Source organism: Lynx rufus, unplaced genomic scaffold, assembly GCF_022079265.1.
Source record: "Lynx rufus isolate CCGP_SWC_20201006 ecotype Redwood Valley unplaced genomic scaffold, mLynRuf1.p SCAF_1, whole genome shotgun sequence".
NCBI classification, from domain to species: domain Eukaryota; kingdom Metazoa; phylum Chordata; class Mammalia; order Carnivora; family Felidae; genus Lynx; species Lynx rufus.
Window position 1 is genome coordinate 48,456,929 of NW_025814823.1, and position 23,235 is coordinate 48,480,163.

General features: G+C 39.4%; 1 protein-coding gene across 1 annotated transcript in view; it reads right to left on the reverse strand.

Moving 5' to 3' along the window:
* KLF12 (KLF transcription factor 12) overlaps positions 1-23,235 on the reverse strand; it is a 432,660-nt gene that overhangs the window by 53,079 nt on the left and 356,346 nt on the right. The window contains exon 7 of the mRNA XM_047080662.1: positions 8,950-9,012. Within this exon, the coding sequence (XP_046936618.1) occupies positions 8,950-9,012 (63 nt within the window). The remainder of the gene's footprint in view (positions 1-8,949; positions 9,013-23,235) is intronic.

The following is a 23,235-nucleotide window of genomic DNA, read 5'->3' on the forward strand; positions in this document are numbered from 1 at the left end:
CATCCAAGGTGATACTAACGAGTATTACTTCTTTTGCACTCTTCCCAAGACCTAATCTGAAAAGTTTGGGTCAGATACCATTCATTCATTCACTTAATTAGAAATACTGAGTGCAGGGGTGCCTCGGTGGCTCAGTCGGTTAAGCGTCCGACTCTCAGTTTCAGCTCAGGTCATGATCTCACGGCTTCGTGAGTTGGGGCCCCACATCGAGCTCTGCGCTGACAGTGAGGAGCCTGACTGGGATTCATTCTCATTCCCTCTCTCTCTCGCTCTCCCATTCTCTCTGCCCCGCCCCCACTCATGCTGTCTCTGTGTCTCTCAAAACATGTAAATAAACTTTAAAAATTAAGAAAGAAAAAAAAAAAGAAATGCTTAAGTGGAAAAAGTATAAAGAGTAATTTAGGCTGAGTGACAAATTTATACCAGAACTCAAGCTGTAGATGTAAGCTTTCCTCCTTTCACAGGGGGTTCCTCTATTCTCTGTATCTTAACACAGTGACTATGTGTGTTTGGTTTTAAACACTACCTTTTTATATATGGGATTCAAAGTAGGCTTTCTGAGGAAATAGATGGCTTGGGGGGATTAGAATAAAAAATTAAAAGTTTTAAGGTAAATGGAGTCTAGTTTGACTGAACATTGTTATGATTCGCCCAGTTCAATAATCGCCAATAAGACCTAAAACAAGCCACTGCTTTTAGTGACTAATTGTGGATCATCTTCATTGTCCAAAACCTAAGAAGAGCTGGGTGCCAAGTCATAACATTTAAAGTTCATTAAGTGCCTTTAACGGCAGCTTCTAGTTCACCGAATCATGATGGACTTGGTAACCAAGGCCCCCTTCTTCCCCCGGCCAAGGGCTGGGCACCTGAGCCAGCCTGAGGCCGATCAGACTCTGCCTCGCTCTGTTGTGGTTTTGAGGAGGTGACATCAAGGAGCCGGAGCTAAGTCACTCTAAGCCTGCACCTGCTTATTACATCCTGCTCCGAGACCCCAGGTGCTGTCCTGCTTCCTGTGTTTCCCGAGGCCCAGCTCTGCTGTTTCTCCTTTGACTTCGTAACCCACCTCATGTCCTTGTCTACAAAATTACCTTTTGCTCAAGTTGGCCAGACTCCGTCAGCTTCCACTGCTTCTGACAAAAGAACCTCACCTGATAAAGGAGATTCAACCGAATGAAGGTGCAGCAGAGGCAAATGGTTACAAGCAGACAGCTGGTTCCAGCAGCGTCTGGGGCCCTCCAGCTACTGCTCAGCTGTGGGCTTATATGGAGCAGCTGTGACTAAAAGCCTTTGCGACACTGGTAGGTTTTAATTTTTGGATAAATACGTCACATACCATCTACTGCTCTCTTGAAACTGATTAAAAGAAATATATTAATTAAGATACTGATCCTACCTTAGAAAACCTAGTGCTGTACTAAGAAAGAAATGTAATAAATAGCTAGTTTTAAGGAAGTTACCAGGAAACTTTATGAAAATCTAGTGGTCGTTGAGAAAAATTAAAGTAAGCTGAGAATATACTTAACTAAACAAAATTGCTAGTTCACTGTCCACGAGCAGATGAAGAAATCTCCATGGCTAGAAAGATGACTTTGCAAATTTCCATGATAAATGAAAATCAGAATAAAACTACGGTCACATCCTGCATTCTCACAAAGAAATCCCCTTATGATATATTAGCCTCAGTAGTATTTCCAGCATACTCAAGGAAACACATTAGGATTTTTGATTGGGACCCAATATTAGTCATTTTATCTTTCAAATATATATTTAGAAGACAACTATGATTAATCAATTTTTTACTCCAAATATATTCACTGGAAAATACTATGAGGGACTAAAAATAAATGCATCTCTAAGATACGGTGATTTCTCTGTATATACACGGGCAGTGAATTAGCAATTTTAAAGTTAAAACAAAGAAAGACCTTTTGGGGCACCTGGGTGGCTCAGTCGGTTGAGTCCAACTCTTGATTTCCGCTCAGGTTGTGATCTTACCCGTTTGTGGGATCAAGCCCTGTGTGGGGCTCTGCACTGACAGCACGGAGCCTGCTTGGGATTCTCTCTCTCTGTTCCTCCCCTGCTTGTTCACTGTCTTTCAAAATAAATTAAATAAACCTTAAAAAAAAGTGTTCATTTTAATTTTATGTATTAATTATAACATGCCTTGTGCTGGTACTTTCAGAGATGCATAGTTTTTTCATACTGGGATGGCTTTATTCTGCATTATTCATTAACGACTCCCTACGTTCCCTATTCCTCATGTTTCCTTACCACACAACCATTATTTTAAAGTTCTACGCAAGAACAAGTTTAACAGGGAGGAGAATGCGATAGAGAATAATGCACACTGTGCAATTTAAAACTCTTTAAAAGCTATGGTTCAAGTAGCTTTCCCAAAGTAACTCATGATTTCAGATTGCATAATTTTAAATATCCTTAAGTATATAAAACCAACCTAAAAAAGTAATCACATGGAAAATGTTATCAATCCCAGAATTACAACCTGTTTTTTTTTTGTTTTTGTTTTTTTGTGTTTTTTTTGTTTACTTTGGATTTAGTTTCCTCTGGTTTCCTAATATGGAAGCCTAGATTATTGATTTCAGATCTTTCTTCTTTTCTAATAGATACCTTGATGCTATAAATTCCCTTTTAAACATTGCTTTTGATGCATTTCACAAATTTTGGTAAGTTGTGCTCTTACTTTCATTGACTTAATATTTTTAAATTTCCCTTGAGCTTTCTTCTGTGACCCATGTGCTATTTAGAATTAGTTGTTCAGACTCCACAAATTTTGGATTTTCCAAACAAGTCCATTTGAATACTGAAGTAATATCTCTTGGCCATGCTAAAATTAATTAGTAAGAGCACCTGGCTGGCTAAGTTGGAAGAGCATGTGATTCTTGATCTCAGAGTCATGAGTTCAAGCCCCATGTTGGAGTAGAGATGACTTAAAAGAAATCTTTAAAAAAAATTTTTAAAAATTAGTTAATGGAGACATTTTATTACATGATAGGGTCACACCTAGCTGAGAAGATGCTAGAATCAACAAAGAGTATAATGACAGGCCCTACAAGGTCTTCTATCAGGTTTTCAGTAAGACACTCATGTGCTTCTGAGCAGCACGTTGGTAAAAACAAAATGCCCATGGACTTTAAATAGAAAAATGTCTCAGAAGTGGTGACCTTTGTGGCCCAGCATGATCTTCTAGCCAAATTCTTCTATAATTAAGGAAATAATTGCAGAAAATAACCTTCTTTAATTTTTTTTTTCCCAAACCATCTTTATTGTGACTGAAGCAATATGAGAGACAAAACTCAGCTGATACTGACAGGAATGTGAAACACTTTTATCGTGAGGTTTTTGTGGAAATTCTGGGTAATGGAGAATTCAGGAAAATTAGACAAAGGTCTTTAATAAGGTCAATCTGAAAGATGGTACACAGGTTTGAAGTATACATAATCGTCACCAAGCTATGACGAGGGGGTAGAAGTAATTAAAGAACTTAACAGCTGAGACTGGATTATGAAATACAAAAAGATGTGAATTTGGAGGGAATTAAAATGTAGCAACACCCTGGAGGCACTCTTTTCATTGCAATTCAGTATGAATACAGAGAACTTGCAAACTGGTTCACAATTACATGAACTATGGCCCATTTTCCGAATCTGTTATCAAACACTGGAGACAGTATGCTTCCAAATTAAATCTACAGGCAACCTGCTGTCACTTATTTGCCAACATGTATGGATTAAAAAACCCACGAGGCCAGGAAGGCATTCTGGGAACTAAAATTTACACATATTCATGTTCATACATATTACCACAATTTTTGCTCTGTCAGTCAAGAAGCAAAACAGTGGAATGCTCCAGTAATTAATGTAACATAATCAATATTATCTATAAATAATTAGCATGCAAGGATCCACGAGATGCTGCGTAAACACTTTGGCAAAGTAACTGCCACATAGAGTGGGCAGCACTGTCTTCATGAGGGCCTCTCCAATGTCCCCCTTCTTTCCAGGCATCATACCAACATCATGGGAACTTCCCAAAAGCTTCCTGCTTATTAATTAGTGATGAATTAGCTATCTATCTTACTTAATCATTAGCATTTCTCTTGCTGTACCCATAGGTAGCAACTGCTATGTAGCAGAAAGACGACTGGACAGGTTTGAAGAAACCTGGGTTTATGCCCACGTCTGACATGTTACCTTGCTGTCTTTGGGCCTCCATTTCTACATGTGGAAAGTGAGAAGCTGAAATAAACTTGCTTACATTTCCTTCAACTCTGAAACTGATAACTACTATATTTGGAAATGCTCTGTCCCTCCCTAAAGGGGAGCTTTCTGAGAGGTTTCTGCGTCAGCTTTCTGAGAGGTTTCCAGTATCAACAACTTCAGTGTCTTCCACTAACTATTAAGGCAAAAGGTTTAAACAAGAAGTGCTCTTACTTTTATGAAAAAGGTACATACTAGTTATAGCCTTCAGGAAGATTCTGTGGAATCACATCTAAAATTTGCAACTGGAGGCATTTAAATATTTGAGCTCATTGTAGCACTATACAGCCAATAATAAAGCATCACAGTGTGAAAAGGTTCTTTCTGCTCTCCACAAGAATTTGTGACACAGAACTTTCTCATATCCAAATGTGAAATGTGATTCACACTCAGAATGTGTCATAATTTGCATACACTATTAAAACTGGGACTTCTTTGTGTATACAGCTACATAACATCTCAGACATGTTGGTAAGAAATAAACCATAATTGAGACGGGTGGTGACAGCATCCAACTGGTTAGAGCAAATTACTTCTATTATACTGATGATAATTCCTGTTAATACTTTATTTTCTGTCATTATATAAATAGCCCATAAAATCTCTATTATGTAATGCTCACAGCTACTCTTGCATTAAGAGCCCTGGATGCATGTTTGGGTACCAAGCATAACTATCATTACAACAATCACCAAAGAACGATATATACCCAAGTCCCCTATAATTTCAGGAATGCAGCAGGATAGAGGGTGAAGTGAAGAGGAGGGAAGAAAGGGTAAAAAGATAAAAATGGGCATGTATCCATACATATCCCTTTGGGCTACTCAAGCTGATCCTGGGAATTTCTGGAGCTGTATATCAACTCCGGTGTTTAGCTCAGAGATATTCCCCACCAAACCCCTCCCTGTCCTGTTCCAACCTACACATACATACCAAACACAGATTCCAGATCTCTATCATATCTCTGAGTATAAAACAACTGGAAGATGACATGGAAACAGCCACTCTGTGCATTTGATACCAGAATATACCACCTTTACCCCCAAAAAATCTGTAAAGAACAAGTCTCTCTGCACATTGAATTCTCTTAACAAAGCTTGCCTCCTTTCCCCGCAGTGGAGCAAAATATTTTTTTTCCTGGCATTATTACCTACAAGAGAGTAGCAAACGCCCTAAAAAAGATTTTCATAGTTACTGGACAAAGGAAGGTATGATTACCTCTACTTAGTGTCAATGAGGAAAGAGGGAAAGAGAAGGGATATGCACATGAAATACAGAATGAAATTCACATGCTGAACCTCAAATGCTTCATCAATCCTGGAATCCACAAATATTCCTATAGTGGAGTTGCAACGAGGGGAGAGCCGTTCTGATGGACAGAGTTTATGTCTGGTTGGACTGCTACCTTTGATTAAGTGAATATTAAATGAGTTGTACACTGATCTCATGTTCTTCACCGGGGTGCGAACATACCTGTCATGAAGTTCTTACTGCCATCACTCTTTAATCCCTGGAGGTCAGCAGACAGCTACAGCAAACCTGGCTCCATCCTAACATCTGTCATTGCACCCCTTACATCCTGGTGCTTTCATCTCCTCCCTGGATACCTACATTTGTTACCACATCCTCTTTCCATTCCAGCAGGTTTGTTTGCCTTGAACAGACGTTCTTTTCTTTCCACACATTTCTTCAGTTCCAGAGAGAAGAAATGCTGCCACAGGAATGAGGTCAGTGGATGCGTCCTCACAGACTAACATTATGCAAAGGAAAACACTACTTAAAATTTTAAACCATCTTCACTCAATAATAAACACTGGTTTCATAGCTCAACCACAGCCCCTAGCATTTACAGCGTACCAATTGTCATGCATTTCCTGTGCATAGTTTATAAGTTCAAGCCTTTTCATGTTTTAGTGAGGCTTAATTGCTTTTCTAATGAACAATATTTTTTAACTGATTGGAGCATTTGCTAATCCAACTTCACAACATCACCCAACATCACTCACATACGGTGTTTGCAGATCTAACTCAAGCCAGAGCCAAGCTAGTGTTGTATATACCTCATAATTCTATTAAGTATCCCAAACTTCTATTCGGGGAAGATCAACAGTCACTTTCCCTTTATCTCCATTGCTAGCGTGAGTATTTTAACTTTCTGAATTTCCAGAGCCAATCTTTCACAAAGAAATAGGAAGTGTTTATCACTGCTAGATGTAGACACTGGGTGATTCCCTGGGCTTCTTCCTAACTAGGTGATTTATTTCCATCTACCAGCCTCACAGCATTTACTTAAGGAAAATTCAAGGTACTATATATAATGGGGATTTTAACTAACTCGTGACCAAATAAAGCACATATTTTAAATCCACGTATGCTCCTACTATAGTTAATTTAGAAATATCTCCAGGTCCTTGTATATGAATTTCAATATATATGAAAGCAGTAACTCAACCCTCTGCTTTTCCTACTAATTCTCGATCTATCATATATATGTCACACACACACACACACACACACACACCCCTCACCTGCAAGAGAGTGAGCTCCTTGAGGACAGAAACCAGGTTTTATTTATCTTTCTAATCTAGTGCTTTTCATAGTTCCAGGGACTGTAAATAAATGCTGCTGAATAAATAAAAGTTGAATTTTCTCAAGGCTAGTAGTAAAAATCCTTTTTGTTTTTCATGGATTACTTCTCTGGAGATAAAAGTGGTTTAAATTTACTCACCAAATAACGTGCTATGAATTATGTAGGAACGAATTACCATTACTCCAATAGTTCAGAAAGGAAGAGTGAAGGAAAGACTATTTGTTATTTACTCAGCGATCGCCACTTAGCCACTGAGAAATCAGTTGTTAGAACGTGGATGTGGTAACTATCCATGTTGTACTCTACCCATTAGCTCACATTGCTCACTGGAGCATCTCGTACTGTCTGTTGTAAAGTTCCTTTAGTACAGTACGCCTTGTACTGAGAAGGAGTATCAGTTCTGTGCGGTCAAGAAAGAACGTGCTCTCTCCCTTTCCTTTTATGTAATGGGCATCGGCATCATTATTCGCTCAGCTTTCCAGGTTTGACAGGGGACAGTATGCTTTAGTGACTGAGAGAGACCATGAGGATGCCCCAGCTTTTAGACCACATGTTCCCTGTGCTCTATTTCCCCCTCCATGAAAAAGAAAAGCACAATATTTAACAACATCACCAGGCTATTGTGAGCGTTAATTAGATTTAATGGGGGAAGGGAGGTGAGCTGATTACGCACTATTCAAATTCAAAGAATCATTATTTTGTGTCTAAAAATAATCCTGACTTAGGAACAAAATTAATTTGGAAGCTCAATCTTTGGTAATCATCTTCCCATACTTAGAAAAAAGTTTTTATTCACAATCCCATTCTAAGCACAATCCAATGAAGTAAAAGTGGAGATCTGTGAATTTCCACAGACTTTTGAAGTAATACAGTACACGGATCAATTTTTTATTTTTTTCTTTCCTTTTTTGAAGCTACACGATGTGTAGAAAGGTTAATTTTGTGGAATGGAGTCATGTAAACAAAGTACATTAATTTTTTGTTTCACATGAAACGTTTGTGAAACACTTTAAATTACTTCTTTAAAGAATTAGTAATTGAAGTTTTGTGACTGAAATAACTTTTTAGGTCATTTCCTCTAAGTTCCATTTATCTTTATTTTTTTCAAGAACTATTCAGTGAAAGAAGATCTTCGATCCATGTCTTAATCCCTGGACCTCATGAATGTTACCGTCCATGGAAGAGTGAATTCTGTACATGTGATTAAGGATCTTGAGATAGGAAGATTATTCTAGGCTATCTAGGTGGGCGTGAGAAGCAATCACAAGTGTCTTTGTAAAAGGAAGGCACAAAGAGATTTGACTACAGAAAGGAAGGAGACAATGTGGTGGCATGGGAAGCAGGTGGAGAAAGCCATGTGATGTGGGGCCATAAGTCAAGGAATGAGAATGGCCTCTGGATGACAGAAAACACCAGGAATGGATTGTCCCCTAAAGCCTCCAAAAGGAATCAACCCACCTGACACCTTACTTAGCCCCATTAAACTCCTTTTGGATTTCTGACCTCTGAAACTTTAAGAGAATAAATGTATATTCTTTTAAGACAAAAAAAAAAAAAAGAGAGAGAAAGAGAAAAGAAAGACAAAGAAGACAAAAAGGTCTTCATACGCCCTAAATTTAAAACAAAATCCCTAGATATTTATGTCTAAGATCAGGGAAAAAAATCATCTAAATAGCAATCATCAAAATTAATATAATAGATGAACTTACTATGAAAATCTTTATAAGAACTGAAAGTTGGTACCTGAGAAAAATCGGAGTTGTTGCCTATACGTCACTAAAAAGCTTACAATATCTTCCAAAAAAGGGAAACATTCTTTAAAAATGTAACAGTTAATAATCCTAGAAAATATACCATATCTGTTACGAGAAAAATGTTGCACTCCGGTTTTGGTGAGTTTTGGCTGAGAAGGAACTTTATCGCTTTTATTTAGAACTTTGCAAAGGAAAAGGAGACTCTGGTTCAGTTGGCAGAAATGTATTCTTTACAGAGAAGCGGAAAAAATTCTCTTCTGTTTTAACATAGCCCTACTGAAACTTCCTATAAGACTCGCCAATTTTCATAACTTAGATATATACTCACCAAGCAAACTTCTGATTATTCATTCGATTTCCCCGGACCCTTGATACTGGGGACGGATGTACTCTGTAGGCAGATGAGAATAATCCAGTCATTAAAAAAGCACATTCCTGATTACAAATGAACAAAAGAAAAAAAAGATCTTATTTATAAATGATCTCTTGTAGGTATGCTTATTGCAAAATGCCCCATAATCACCTCTTAGTAAATGAATACAGTTCATTCCTAGGCATTCACACCTGCAGTCTCTCTTTCCTCTTGTAGCACTTTTGACATAACAACAACTTGCCACAAGGTTCACTGAGAAGACCCCCCAAATGCAGAACCACCAGTTTTAGTTGAATGACAGATTCATTCGGTCCAACAAAAAAGTTACTGACTAGCTAATCTTTGCCAGGTTTAGAAGTGGGTAAAAGTAATGAAAGGTCTGATGTTTGCCTTCAATGAGTCCCGTCTGCTACGTCCTCCCACAAGGGATATCAGGGGGACTCTAAGTGCACATTCCCTGAGTCAACTAGTAGAATTCAAACCCTAAGAAGCAAGATAATGAAGGTCAGAATATGCTACCCCCAAATACGCTACTTTGGCAGAAGGATTATTTTGAGTTGAAGACAAGAAACAGCAGACACAGGAGGAGGTCTATACTCTCCCTTTATATGCCTAAAAATAAGGACATAAATTTCCCTTTAGTAAAGGAAATTTTCATTTGTAAAGGGGTCCCGCCCCACCTCTACTACCGTGAAGTGCAACACACAACTCTTCACCTGTGATGGTACTGAGATGTGGCTGAGTCAACAATCCTTATTTGCCATGAGTTTCCCCCATCTGTTTCCTGGTTACCTTCCTACCATCTACCCGACTAGAACTTCAGACCCCACCTTTTCTTTTGACTCATCACTTCACAGTTTCTCACTCTTTGCTAAATGGTATATAAGATCCAAATTTTAACCCCTTTGAGTTACTCCTCACAGAGTATTCCTGCATGCATGCATGTTATGTGTATAAACAGGTTTTTTCCCCCTTCTCACCAATCTGTCTTTTGTCAGTTTGTATGTGTGTGTATTTAGTCAGTTGGTCTTTTGTCAGTTTAATCTCCAGGTCCTCAGACCTAGAACCTGAGAAGATAAAAGAAAAGGGTTTTTTTTTTTCTTCCACCAAAGTAACTTCATCCAAATGTCCAGGAACAGAATCTGAGAATGGGGAAGGAAGGAAGGGTGAGCAGTTATTTCCAGGAGAAAAGCTTTCTAGGTGTCATGCTCTGCAGCTGGGCTTTGAGGAAGGCAGTCAATCCGAAACTTTAGCTAAATAATGGCAAAGCAAAAACTATTGTTGTACAAGCTTTCAGGGTTAGAGTCATCTGCTGGAAGTTTGTATTTCCAAGAACTGCTGATATCTTCCAATCAGGAGCTAGTTGCTGAAACTCCACCTCTTTGTGGGTCACTCACTGGCAACACAGTATGCCCTACTTCCTGCTTCCCTCTGGCCAACTTCCTGCTTTGTTCTATCTTTACTAGGATTTGTGAGATCTAGGCAGTCTTTCGGCTTGTGTTATCATTACATCCCACACATTTCTCTTATTTGCAAGAGAGCAAACAGAGATTTTAAGCTGGTCTTTAAGTCAGAACCAGCGGCTCCAAGATTCATTAGAACCCCAGTTCTCTATAGCTGTTCAGCAAGTGAAAATTATTTCCAAACAGATAGTACTGTTCCAGCCCCTGAGAAGGGCCAGATGCAAACTTCCTGTAAATCCAGAGGCAGACTGCACTTTGCACTCGGAAGGCTTATTTCTTCCAACATCCCTTATTAACATTCTTTTCCTCACAGTGCTTCTCAATGGCTGCTGCAGCTGGGCGGCTCAGCACAGATTTTCTGCTCTGCATGGGGGAGGGGATGTTAATTATGCAGAAAGATGGAGAGAGGCCAGACAGCCCCTCTGGTGAACTGTCTCATTCAAGCACGGCCCACTTCCTGCTGTTTTTGCAGCTACAAGGATCACCTGTTGGTCTTGGCATCTGGCCAAACTGGGGCCTGGCGGAAATGACAGACTCAGCTAGAAATGAAAGCCAGCTCATATTCCGGCACCCCAAATTGGGGAGAGAGAAAAAAAAACACGCCACAGAAATGCACAAGAATTATACAAAAGGTAGCAAGACTCATTTTTTTTCTTTTCTTCTTTCTTTCATTCTATCTGTTTGAAATACAAACATCATAATGGAATTGTGAGCCAAAAAATGTCTCCTCAGTTAAATCCCCCCTGACCTAAGTCCTCTTAACCTTCTCCACATCCCCACTAGGGTGCCAGGGTCCTATTGCCTAAATAAAGTTCTAAGGAGTAACAGCCCAAACACTCACAATTCTTTAATTCACTCCACATCCTCTGACCAGATGAATTTTCATGACAGAAGTATATTCTTCTTGAAGCTTCTTATTCATATATCAGTGGGGAAAAAATGGGCTTGTTTAACTTATAATTAAAATATTCCCTAGGTATTTAGATCTTTTAACAAAATCCCACTGATCCATAGTTCAAATACTCTAAGTAGATAATTTCTATCATGGTTTAGCGGTCTACAAAGAATTTCATGACAGTGTGTGTAATTACAAAGTTTCTTAAATGAAAATAGTAAAACAAGAAAGCTCTTTTTCCTTTCTGAAAGGGAGTAAATTGATAACCTGGAGCTTGCTTCATTTGATGAAGTAGACCATAAAAGGTTTGCATTTCAGCTACTCCCCACATTTTATTTCTTTAAAAGGATACGCAGTGTTTTTGTGAGCTCAGTCTACACTGTGGCACTTCTGGCCACCACCTCCCTTCTTTCCACAAATAGCCAGGCAAGGTAGCAAAGTCAAAACCCCGGTAGGAGAAACCACCACCTCATCTGCATGTCATGCATTATTCATGACCTCCTGATTCCTGCACCTGCATCTAGGCAGGAAGCTTGCAGGGAATGTTCATTATTCTTCTTTTAGCCTCACACAGGCTCGATTACTGCTAAGCCACTTTGTTCTGTAACTAAGGGTTTCAGGCCTTAGTACTAACCGCTGGATATGGAAAGAAAAAAAAATCACCGTGCTGAAGAAAAGAACAATTTTGGTTGTTGTGCAACATGTATTGAATCCTACAACGTGCTCTTCTGAGACTGACAGTTGCTGTCAGATGGAAATGCTCACATTTGGTGATTTACATTACATAGAAAAAAGGGAAGCCATACCATTAAGGCCATGTATAGCAACTGTTCTATTTACATACACTTACTCATCTAAGGCAGACAGCATGTCTATAATTGTGCCCAACTCAGGGCTTAATTTAGCTTCCTTGCTACGCATGTGGGAACTTTTTAAATATCTTAATACAAAAATGGTTCTTCTTCTTTGGGTATAAGCTGCAAAGAACCTGACCCTCAAGTCTTGTATTTTAATGACTAATATTTATTGTAAATCAAGAGAATATGATCACTCTGCTTTTCAATGTTTTTGTGAACATTCCTGAATGGCTAGTGGCTGGAGGTAGGATAGGAAATCCAATACTCAACATGAATTACTGATTACTAATGAACTGCTGGGGAAAGATACCATCTACTTTTTTACTCTCCCCACCGGGGAAAAGCCATGCAGCTTAAATCCAATCTTACAGTCCCAAATGAAATTAGGATGATGTGAAAACAAACTGTGGGAGGCACCTGGGTGGCTCAGTCAGTTAAGTCTTGATTTTGACTCAGGTCATGATCTCGCGGTTTTGTGGGTTCCAGCCCTGCATCTGGCTCTGTGCAAGCACATGGAGCTTGTTTGGGATTCCTCTGCTCTCTCTGCCCCTCCCCTGTTTGAGCTTGTCTCTTTCAAAATAAACAAACAAACAAAAAGTGCAAACTGTGGAACCAGCCTGCGTGGGATGGAATTCTAGCTCCACTACCTATCAAGAGAGTCATGTCCTCTTAGGGCAAGCGACCTAACCTCTCTGAGCTTCACGTCCCTCATCTGTACAAATGGAGGCAGAAAAGATGGCCACCTCCGAAGACTGTGAGACTAAAATGAGTTAATAGTTGTAAAGCATTTAGGACACCGCGTAGTGTCCAGGAAGCAGTGAATACACATTGCCTATTATCACTAGCAGTATTGATTGGATTGGAAAAGACTGGAAGATGAACCTAGAATATCTAACTGATTCCAGGGGACTGAGATAACAAATGTGCTGTAAGGACCTGCGGTCTTAACTACTATGCTTATCTGACTTCACTAAAGGCAAGAAAGTAACAAAGAGAAATGAATACATATAGAGTAATAAGAACCAACGACTGTGGTTTCTAAGGTATGGCTTACTTTCTGGCATCTAATTTTTCTGTTCTTTATTAGAAGATCTATCTTCTGTTCACTAAAATTTTGTAATATTTCAGTTATTTCCCATCCAAGAACAAGTCAGTAATCAAACCAAGACGAAATCACTCCATTAACTAAGCCCTAACTATGTGCCAAACACCATGCTAATTTCATCAGACACATTTATTTTATCCTCATATCCTTATTATCCACATTTTATCGTTGAGAAAACTGACTTAGAAGAGTTAAGTTACTTGCCAGGGTGACACAGCTAGTCAACAGCAAAATCAGAACTTGAACATTATATTTGACTTATGCTATTCCGTGTGAACCAATCGTATGAATTCATATATATTCCCTCCACACTACCATAAAGGATGCTAATAAAGTGAATTAGTACTAGGGGCTTTTATGAGAGATTGTGCATTTATTTAGGGCCAACTGAATATTTTATAGTGTAAGTAAATGCAAAGGGAAAGTACTAGTTTTCCTGAACTAAAATTGGCACTGAATGAAATATTAATCATTCAGGTACTCACAAGAAAGTCATATTGGTTTACCCACTGATCATCCTTCAGCTGCTTATGAAAATTTCTTATCAGTGTTGCTATTTAAATACATTATATATGACAAGTGTAAGTTTTATTTTTTATTTTTTTAAATTTATTTTTGAGAAAGATACAAAGAACAAGCGAGGGAGGGTCAGAGAGAGAAGGAGACAGAATCCCAAGCAGCCTCCATGCCATCAGCACAGAGCCCAACGCAGGGCTCAAACTCACGAACCATGAGATCATGTCCTGAGTCAAAATCAAGAGCTGGATGCTTAACCAACTGAACCACCCAGGCGCCCCCACGTGTAAGTTTTAGATATACATGTATATCTAAATATAAATTAATTATAAATAGGTATAATTAATTCTAGCTACATCCACTTCCTTCCCATTTTTTCTAGAACCCAATTCAATCTAACTTCAAAGATGAAACCATCTTTTTCTTGGTCATCAGCGGCTTCCATGTTTTCAAATCTAATAGTTAATTCTCAGTCCTCATCTTCTCAAACTCTCGGTAGCAACTGCTATAACTGATCACTTTCTTTGCAAAGCTTTTTTTGCTCAGCATCAGGGACATTCTTCTGCCTTTCTCCCTCTTCTTTTGCCTTTGCTTGAACCTCCTTTTCTCATTCTTTTGAACCACAAATGTTGGTGTGGCCTGGGGATAATCTTCCTATGACCTTTCTCTTTCTTTTTTCAACTCACTCCCTACTTGAAAGAGTCTCCAATGTGGCTACCCTCACCTCCTTGATGACATCATCCCCTCTATGGGCCTTAGATGCCATCCATATTATAATAACTCTCAAATTTCTATCTCCAGCCCAATCTCTAGATCTTCTCTAAATACTAGACATGGGTTTTTCAATATTAATCTACCCCTTTCAAAAAAATTTTTTTTAAATGTATTTCTTCCCATATCTTCCCAGACATAAAAATGCCAGCATCATTCACACAGTTGCAACGTTGAAATAATACTTGAGTTCCTTCATGCTCTCATGCCTCATATGTTAGGCAGCCTGCTTAATACTGAGGACAATCAGAATAAACTATTATCTCACAGACCAATAAAATATTTATTGTAGGTAATTACTCATCTAGCAGGATTATAGATTTTCATTATCAAGATCATGAGAAATTATAATGTACATTTTCTACTCTTCAGTCCACTTTGTCCTATTATATAATAAAATTATTAGTCCCATATTTTCATCCATAAACTGTTCTAATTATTCAACATAATACACACTGTAACACCTCAGCTTCCTACATTTGTGAAAGAAAAGATTAGTCTAGAAATAATTCCACAACTATTTGTAAATCCCAGAATTTTCTTATACACAATCACATGAAAGATAATTTTAAAGTACTTTTACAGTAATTCTTGGTATTGCTTCCTTCTTACATATAATTGTACTGAATACAAGTTCTCATGATTGCTCAGGTTAGTTTGGATGTTTTTATTGTAAAATATATATGCTACGCTTGACCAAATAAAGATATGTGTGTGACTCCAGCATTTACATTAAGTGAGCCCTATTTATTCTCAGCTTTTATCAAGGTAGTGATTAGATGAACATTAGAAATGTCATATATATATATATATATATATATATATATACACACACACATATTTAAAGTTTATTTATTTGAGAAAGACAGAGAGAACAAGTGAGTGAGGGAGGGACAGAGAGAGGGAGACAGAATCCCAAGCAGGCTCCACGTAGTCAGCATAGAGCCTGATGTGTGGCTTGATCCCACAAACCGTGAGATCATGACCTGAGCTAAAATCAGGAGTCGGATGCTTAACCCACTGAGTCACCCAGCTGCCCCTGGAATGACATATATTTTTTAAAAGTTTTTTTTTTTCTTCTCATTACACTGTAGTCTTTCTCTCTCCTGCAGCCATTGATACTATTGTTAGAAGAGTGGTCTAACCTTAAACATACTGAGTGAATGTGATAACTGTTTTCACTGTTTAACAGTATAAAATTTGTTAAAAATACAGTGTTTTGCAGGGAACAACATGAATTTCTGCCATACATCAACAGAATGAGCGATTCCAATAAGAAACCATTTGGTCTGCACAATTACATCATATTAATTCATCCCAGTCTCATCTCCCAACATCTCCAACTACTTTCTCTGTGTCAGTGACACTGAAGATCCTCCTCCTTCTCTTGTTACCTAGTTAGCAGACGTTCAACTCTAAGAAGCCACCCCAATCTCCAGGTCTAGGTTAACTCACTGTACGTTCTCACAGCACGGGTACTCAGCACATGATAACTGAAGATAATTTTGTTTTTATGTTTATTTTGTCTGTCTCTCCAAATAGACAGTATGCTTCAAGGGGGACAAGGGAGCTTTTCTCTTTTTGCTGTCGTATCTCTCTTACCTGCCACAAAGTGGGCACTTAATAAATAATTATTGCCGGATGAGCCTTCTTTCCCTACTAGACTGTAACTTCTAGGATGGATGGCAACAGCCATGGCTAAGTCACACCTGCATCCTCAGAGCTTAGCATATCATTATTATTAGCAAATAAACATGGGACTAAGGAGTTAGTCACTGGGCAGTCAGCTGGGGAACAATAATATCAATCTTTCCTCTACCAGTCAGAACCATATATGCATCACTCACATTTTTAATTTATTTATTGTATACCTATTATTTATTCATTCATTCATTCACATCTTAATTGAACATCTATTGTGTCAGACACTATTCTAGATTCCTCAATCCTGTGAACTGTGTTGGATGACGGAATATTACACCTATAAAGAAATGTTTTGGCTTCAAGGAGCCTACAGTACAACCATGAGTTTGAACAGTAATTGTTCAATAATTGTTCAATTGGCCATCACGTGCAATGTGATAAGTGGCCAGGGGAGCAAATAAAAGGGTGTCTGCATTAATTAAGCTTTGGAGTAGACCCAGAAGTTTCCCTAAGATAATATGGACAGGCAATGAAGGATGGAAATGGGCAGCAGGAAAACTACAAATTGTTTTGGGTAACTAGAGTAAAGGATTTGGCAGGCCTACAGGGGCAAGAGATTATGTAATAACAGGGCCTTGATCAGGGACGGTCTTGTGTAGTGTGCTAAGTAGTAAACTCAATAAGAGTTAAAGGACAATGACCAAAGGCTTTTAAGGTTAGAACTGACACAATCAGATTTGTGTACTAGAAAAGTCATGTTGGCAGCAGTATTGAGAGTGGCCTGAAGAGAATGCATCATTACACAGGAAGAGCCATTGGAGGCCGACTGTAAAACTTTGGCCGAGCAGGATCTAAGATGGCAGCAGTAGACATAGTGGAGTGGGAATGGAGAATGAGGAAGAGGAAGACAGATACACACGAAATTAGGTATTATCCCTGGGGCTTGGTATAAATATATGCAAGATGTCGAGAGGCAAGGCAGAAAAAGGGAACAATTTATGGCTAACAACGAGGGCTGTGAATTGGTTGATCAGAGGAATCAATATAAGGAATTAAGGTTATGTTTTGGGATTAAAAAAATACAGTAAGTTTCTGTCCATTGCATATACAGATCTGGGGTTCAGCAATTTTAAGATGAGAGATGGAGATGTGAGCACCCTTACTAGATAAATGGTCAGTGAGCCCTGAATTTCCCAGAGGCGGAATTTAAGTGAGAAAACCAGCAGACGAAGGTCAAGACACCAGGAAACCGTACATCTTCTTGCATGACTTTAAACCTCTCTTCCTACTCATTCAGAGAACGCCAGAAATCCCCACTTATTGATGGGAAGTTGGAGCTTCATGATTCAATTTAACCTCATAAGATCTCATAACCAATATTAAGAGAGGGAAGACATGATCTCTTCTACCCTTCCCTTCATGTCAGAAAAGCTGAAATTAATCTGTTTTTCCTTCAGTATTGTCTTGGCAGTAAATGGCCCCAACATCAATTCTCTCAAGCAACTCAAAATAAGGAGTCACCCTTGACTGAACTTCTCTCTCCACCTGCAGCCCATTCTCAGGCCTGTACACTACACCACCTCCATTCTATCTGCTTTACATTTCCACAGTCATCGACCTATTTTAACTCATACTTCTCTCTTCACAGGACCATTCCCCAAATCTTCTCCTTCAGTCCATTTTCTGCACTAGAGCCACAATGATACATTTAAAAGAGCAGATCTGTTCTTCTCACTCCACTCTTCCGTTAGTGGCTTTCCATTGCTCTTGAAATAGACCTAAATCTCAAGTTGGCCTACATGCCAATGATCTGGCCCCCGCTGACCTCTCCAGCTTTGCTCTCCCACAGTATCACTCTTCCTCACATCCTGCTCTGTGATCCAGTCGGCCTGGTCTTCTTTCACTTTCCCTCTCTTAGCTCAGTGCCTCTGTGTGTGTTCTTCCTTTTGCACAGAACCTCCAACACCACCCCTTCACCTACGTAACTCTTCCTCAGTCTCATCTCCCTGACTGACCAAACTGGACCACGTCTCTATGTTACAGACTTGTGTTATTCTCCCCATTTGTCCTTCACAGCACCTATCAGGGTTATATACAGTTAAACACGGAAGTGATAATTTGGGGTGCCTGGGTGGCTCAGTAGGTTAAGCGTCCGACTTCGGCTCATGGTCTGTGAGTTCAAGCCCCATGTTGGGCTCTGTGTTGACAGCTCAGAGCCTGGAGCCTGCTTTGGATTCAGTGTCTCCCTGTCCCTCTCCCACTCACACTCACACTCTGTCTCTGTCTCTCTCTCTTAAAAAAAAAAACCATTAAAAAAATTAAAAAGAAATGATAATTTGATGAAAAGCAGGAACTTTTTCTCCTTAGCTCTCTACTATATGCCCAGAAATAGGCCCTACACCTGGTACAAAGCAGGAATATATTAAATGTTGCTCTATAAATAAAAGGAGATAAAGGAAACTCATAGTAGTGGCCTTCTAATTTTTCCTAAGGTTTGTTCTGGCACTATAGAGAAAAATAAATGGGTAAATGTATATAATAATTTAGCATTTAATTTTTATTATACTTATCTTTAATATATATTACAGATAAAGTATAAAGTGGAAGGGAAGCTGAGTGAAAGGTGATGTGGCCTGAGTGTCACCCAAAAAAAGCTTTGGCCCCACAGGAGATGGGTTCTTTAGATCCACATCAGCCCATGTCCAGCACTGTCTGCACATAGGGCCCGTCCTAGGCCAGGAGGCCAAAGGAGATGCAGCCATCGCTTCTCCTCTGGAGAAATCTGTGGAAACGCAGCTGACACCGTGAAGAGACTGGAGAGATTCACCTGAGGTATGTAGTTTAGTGTTGAGCCAGTGAGAATTTCTCAGTTTGAACAGTGGTACCATGATGATAGAAGATATACACAACAGGGGAGCCAAGTAAAGGGTATCTGTGAACTCTCTACAGTATTGCTGCAACTTTTAATTCCAAAAATCATTTCAAAATAAAACACTTTGAAGTGTTATTCCTTTGCTGGGATAAGAATATAAACAATTCAGATCGTCTAAAAACTCCTTTTTTTCTGTTTTATTTAGTGATGTATTTTTTTCATTCTTTTCAACAGTTAGTTACTATTGATAATATGCATTCTATATGCATTTACAAACGGAGTATATGTGTGTGTATTCTTGCACACTTTTTTTTTTTTAAAGCAAATAAACTCATCAACCGATTCCACTTTACCATCATGGTTTTTGTATGTATTGGGTAAAGAATTGCTAATAACAGGAATGGTGGAAAGTGGTAGAGAGGAAAGAGTAAAAGAAAAAAAGACGAAGACACTTTAAAAGGTTAATAGAAATAATGCCATGATGAGATTCTGGGGGTGAAATTTAGATTATGTCTAGAGAGCAACGACTTACATTATGGAGCTGACATTTATTGAGGTGATACAGACCCCAAATTCATGCCTTCACCTGAGATACCCCGATAATTGCTTCAATTTTCCACTTCGTTTGCATGTGAACTGAAATCCTTTGACTTTGTCGTTAGAGTGGATTGAGTTGAAGGAATTTCATAAACTGAAAGACATTCTGATTGGTAGTTATTCTATTTGTCACACTGGTAATGTCTTTTATTTAGTGTGCTCAAGAAAGTATAGTAAACAGCCAAAGAATGACTTCAAATGCTTTTACTGCCTCCAGCTGCATTAGTTTTGAAATACCTCATTTAGGCTAAAAAAAAAAAAACAGGTAAAGTTAAAATATGTACTAGGATCTTTTTCCACCCCTAATTAGATCTATTACAACTTAGCATTGTCTCAAGAAGGTGTTATAGCTCACCGGGCTATACCATTTTTCGAGTAGGACACAATTTTACATCAGTTCGTTCACAAGCATGATGAAAACGGCATAAACTAGAATCTAAAGATGTTAAGTCATCTCTAAGTAGAAAATGTAGCTTACATTTCATTTACAGTAAAATTTTAAATGCTAGAAAGACTCCAATCTGGTACTTTTATGTAACCATTATCTTTATTTTAAATAATGTGTTTAAAAGAAATGGATTTGTGTATTCATACATGTGTAAATCCTGATATGCTTTTAAGTGAACATCAAATAAATCGAAGGGAATGGTATTCAAGAGATGGATTCAATACTAATCACAGAACAGTCTGATCTGTAGACAGTTGTAGAGGATGTCCCCTTACTGCCAGAACTGATGGTCAAGAAGCTCGGAGGACTTAAGGCAAAGGAGCCAGGAACTGACCTACTAGCTTATGCAGACAGTTCATTTTAGAGTTTGGCATCTGAGGCCAAGGGCTGCCAAATACATCAATCAATGCCCACGGGCTACAGACGCCTGTGCAGATTTGGGAAAGGGTACATGAAGTATCAGCTCATCAGCTCACTTACAGAACTGGACAAACAGCGATGTGCCCACCATGCAGGCACTTCCAGATTGCACCAGGCCCTCTACAGCTGATCAGCATCATTTACGCTAGTGAGTTCAAATTCACTATTCCCTCCTCAGCCCCACTCTCAGCCAGCAGTCCTTTCTCTGTTTCACGTAGTGCTGGCCCAAGAGGCTACAGGGTTCATCCTGCAGAGACATGTGTTGGCTATTATTTTATTAACAAAAGGGGCAAATCAACGCAGAGCTGGTTTACTTATCTTGGTTATTTCTGAATTTGATACAGATCCCAACATCACTGTTCTGATTGCTTATGAAGCACCCTATTGTGATCGAAAAAAAATGATAAACAGAAAAGAACTGATTGAAAAGTAGCATTACTATGCCAACCAAATCGGGCAATAGTCAAGTAATCTAAGACATGGCCTATGACCTTTAAGGAAAGACTATTGCCCAATTGGCTGAGTATCTACTAGAATTGGAAAGATTAAGTAGTAACAGCAGAAGATTAAGAACACTAGTTCTCCAAATGGAAGTTACTGCAAAATAGTAGATGATGGAATAACGGAAACATTGAAAATTTCAAGAGAGCAGAGAAGAGAAATAGTGCTTCAAGCTGATGATATAAGATTTGGCCCAGGTCTCACAGGATACGACTTTGGAGGAGGTATGGAGAAGCGGCCAGGTGTGCAGGTGAGGAAAACACTATAAGCAAACAGGATGAGGTGGGAAGAAGAGCAGAGCATGTGACCTGAGTTCATGCAAAAGGGTGCAGCCCAGAAAGGGGAATGTCTGATGACTGGTGACAGATGTTTTGGGGTTTTTCCTCTCTAGAAAGTTGCGGAGCTGCTGGAAGATTTCACGTGAGAGGAGTAACGTTATCACGTAAGAACTCATCTGCAAGTGGTGTGCAGAATGACTAAAAATGAGGAAGACTCCAGTCAAGATAATCTTGGGGATACTGCAATGGCTCGCCTGTAAAGGGACAAAAGTCTGGGCCAAAGCAGTCCTTAGGGAGTGGAGTGAAAAGAAGAGATGAGATAACAGGAATGGGCACAGCCTAGCGATGCTTGATAGAAGAAAGTGAAGGGAATACTAACACTTTGAGAGACTACAGGAACAGAGGGAAATGTGGTTTTAATTTTAGGCAGCTGCAAATGAATGGCTGCAATTCAGGAGGGCAGATGTCGGGAATGGATCTGATTTTCATAAACGTGGCACTGAAAGCTGCCGCTGAAAAAAAGCGGCTGAGGTGTCTGAAGAAAGGCTAGAGGTGGAGGAGTGGGGGTACTCAGTCTGCCGTGCCTTAGGGGTGGGGGGCCAGTGGGAAAGGAAGAATCGAGGAAAGCTGGTAAGCTAAGAGGAAAACTAGTAGGAAAAAGATCCTATCACAAGTAAACAGAGTCACTGTCAAATTTTGTAAAAAGAATGAGCACAAGCATGGAGAAAAGACCATTACACGGATTAGGTAGGGACCAACATAACAACAGATTCTTGGTGACAGATTTTGCTACAGAAGTGGTGGGAGCCAGGCCCTTGATTGTTAATGCCTGAAACTGAGGCTAAAGGAGACAGTGTTGGAAAACGTGTTTGAGAAGCTTTTCCCCATGAAAAAAAAGAAATCGCTGCAAGAACCAGCTGGGACAAAATAGTAACTTGATTTTTCCTTTTCTTTTTTTCTTAAGAAAATGGAAACTAATTCTGTATGCTAGGTGTAAGATGCAACTGAAAAGAAGGCCCTGGAATGCTCAAGAAGGAAGAACTGAGTGACATATCCTAGAAGGTGTTCCTGGACACTTAGCAGTCACACGTATGCAAGTATTGGCTTCAAAGTTCGAGCTTGTTGTGAACTCTGTGCTGTGCTAAGAGTTTTACGAGACAGTCTCACGTGTCCACACAGCAACCGAGGGGAAGATATCATCACTCTCGCCTTGGAAATGAGAACAGCAAGCTCAGAGAGGTTGTTCTATCCAGCCCAAGGTCACACAGCAGAGTTGAAATTCAAGTCCAGGCCTAACAGACTCCCACATCACACTTTTTTTTTTTTTTTTTGGCATGTATTCATTTTTGACAGACAGAGACAGAGTGGGAGCCAGGGAGGGGCAGGGAGAGAGAGGGAGACAGAATCCAAAGCAGGCTCCAGGCTCTGGGCTGTCAGCACAGAGCTCGACGTGGGGCTCAAACCCACAAATCATGAGATCATGACCTGAGCCGAAGTCGGAAGCCCAACTGACTAAGCCACCCAGGCGCCCCCACATCACACTCTTAAATAATGTTCTGCTGTTTATTCACGACCAAGGAAGTAACTCTGGTTTTCAAAAAATGTTAAGTATAGATGAGCTAGCTAGAATAGAATATGTATCAAAAAGTAGTTATGAGGGGAGCCAAGATGGCGGAAGAGCTTGGAAATTTTTTCTGTGTCTCCACTCCATGAAATACAGCCAGACCAACACTAAACCATCCTGCTCACCTAGAAAACTGACCTGAGGATTAATACAACAATCTGCACACCCTGAACCACAGAACTCAGCAGGTACGCGGCACGGAGAGCTGAACTTGGGGAGAGAAGCTGCGGAGGGCAGAGAGGTACTTTTG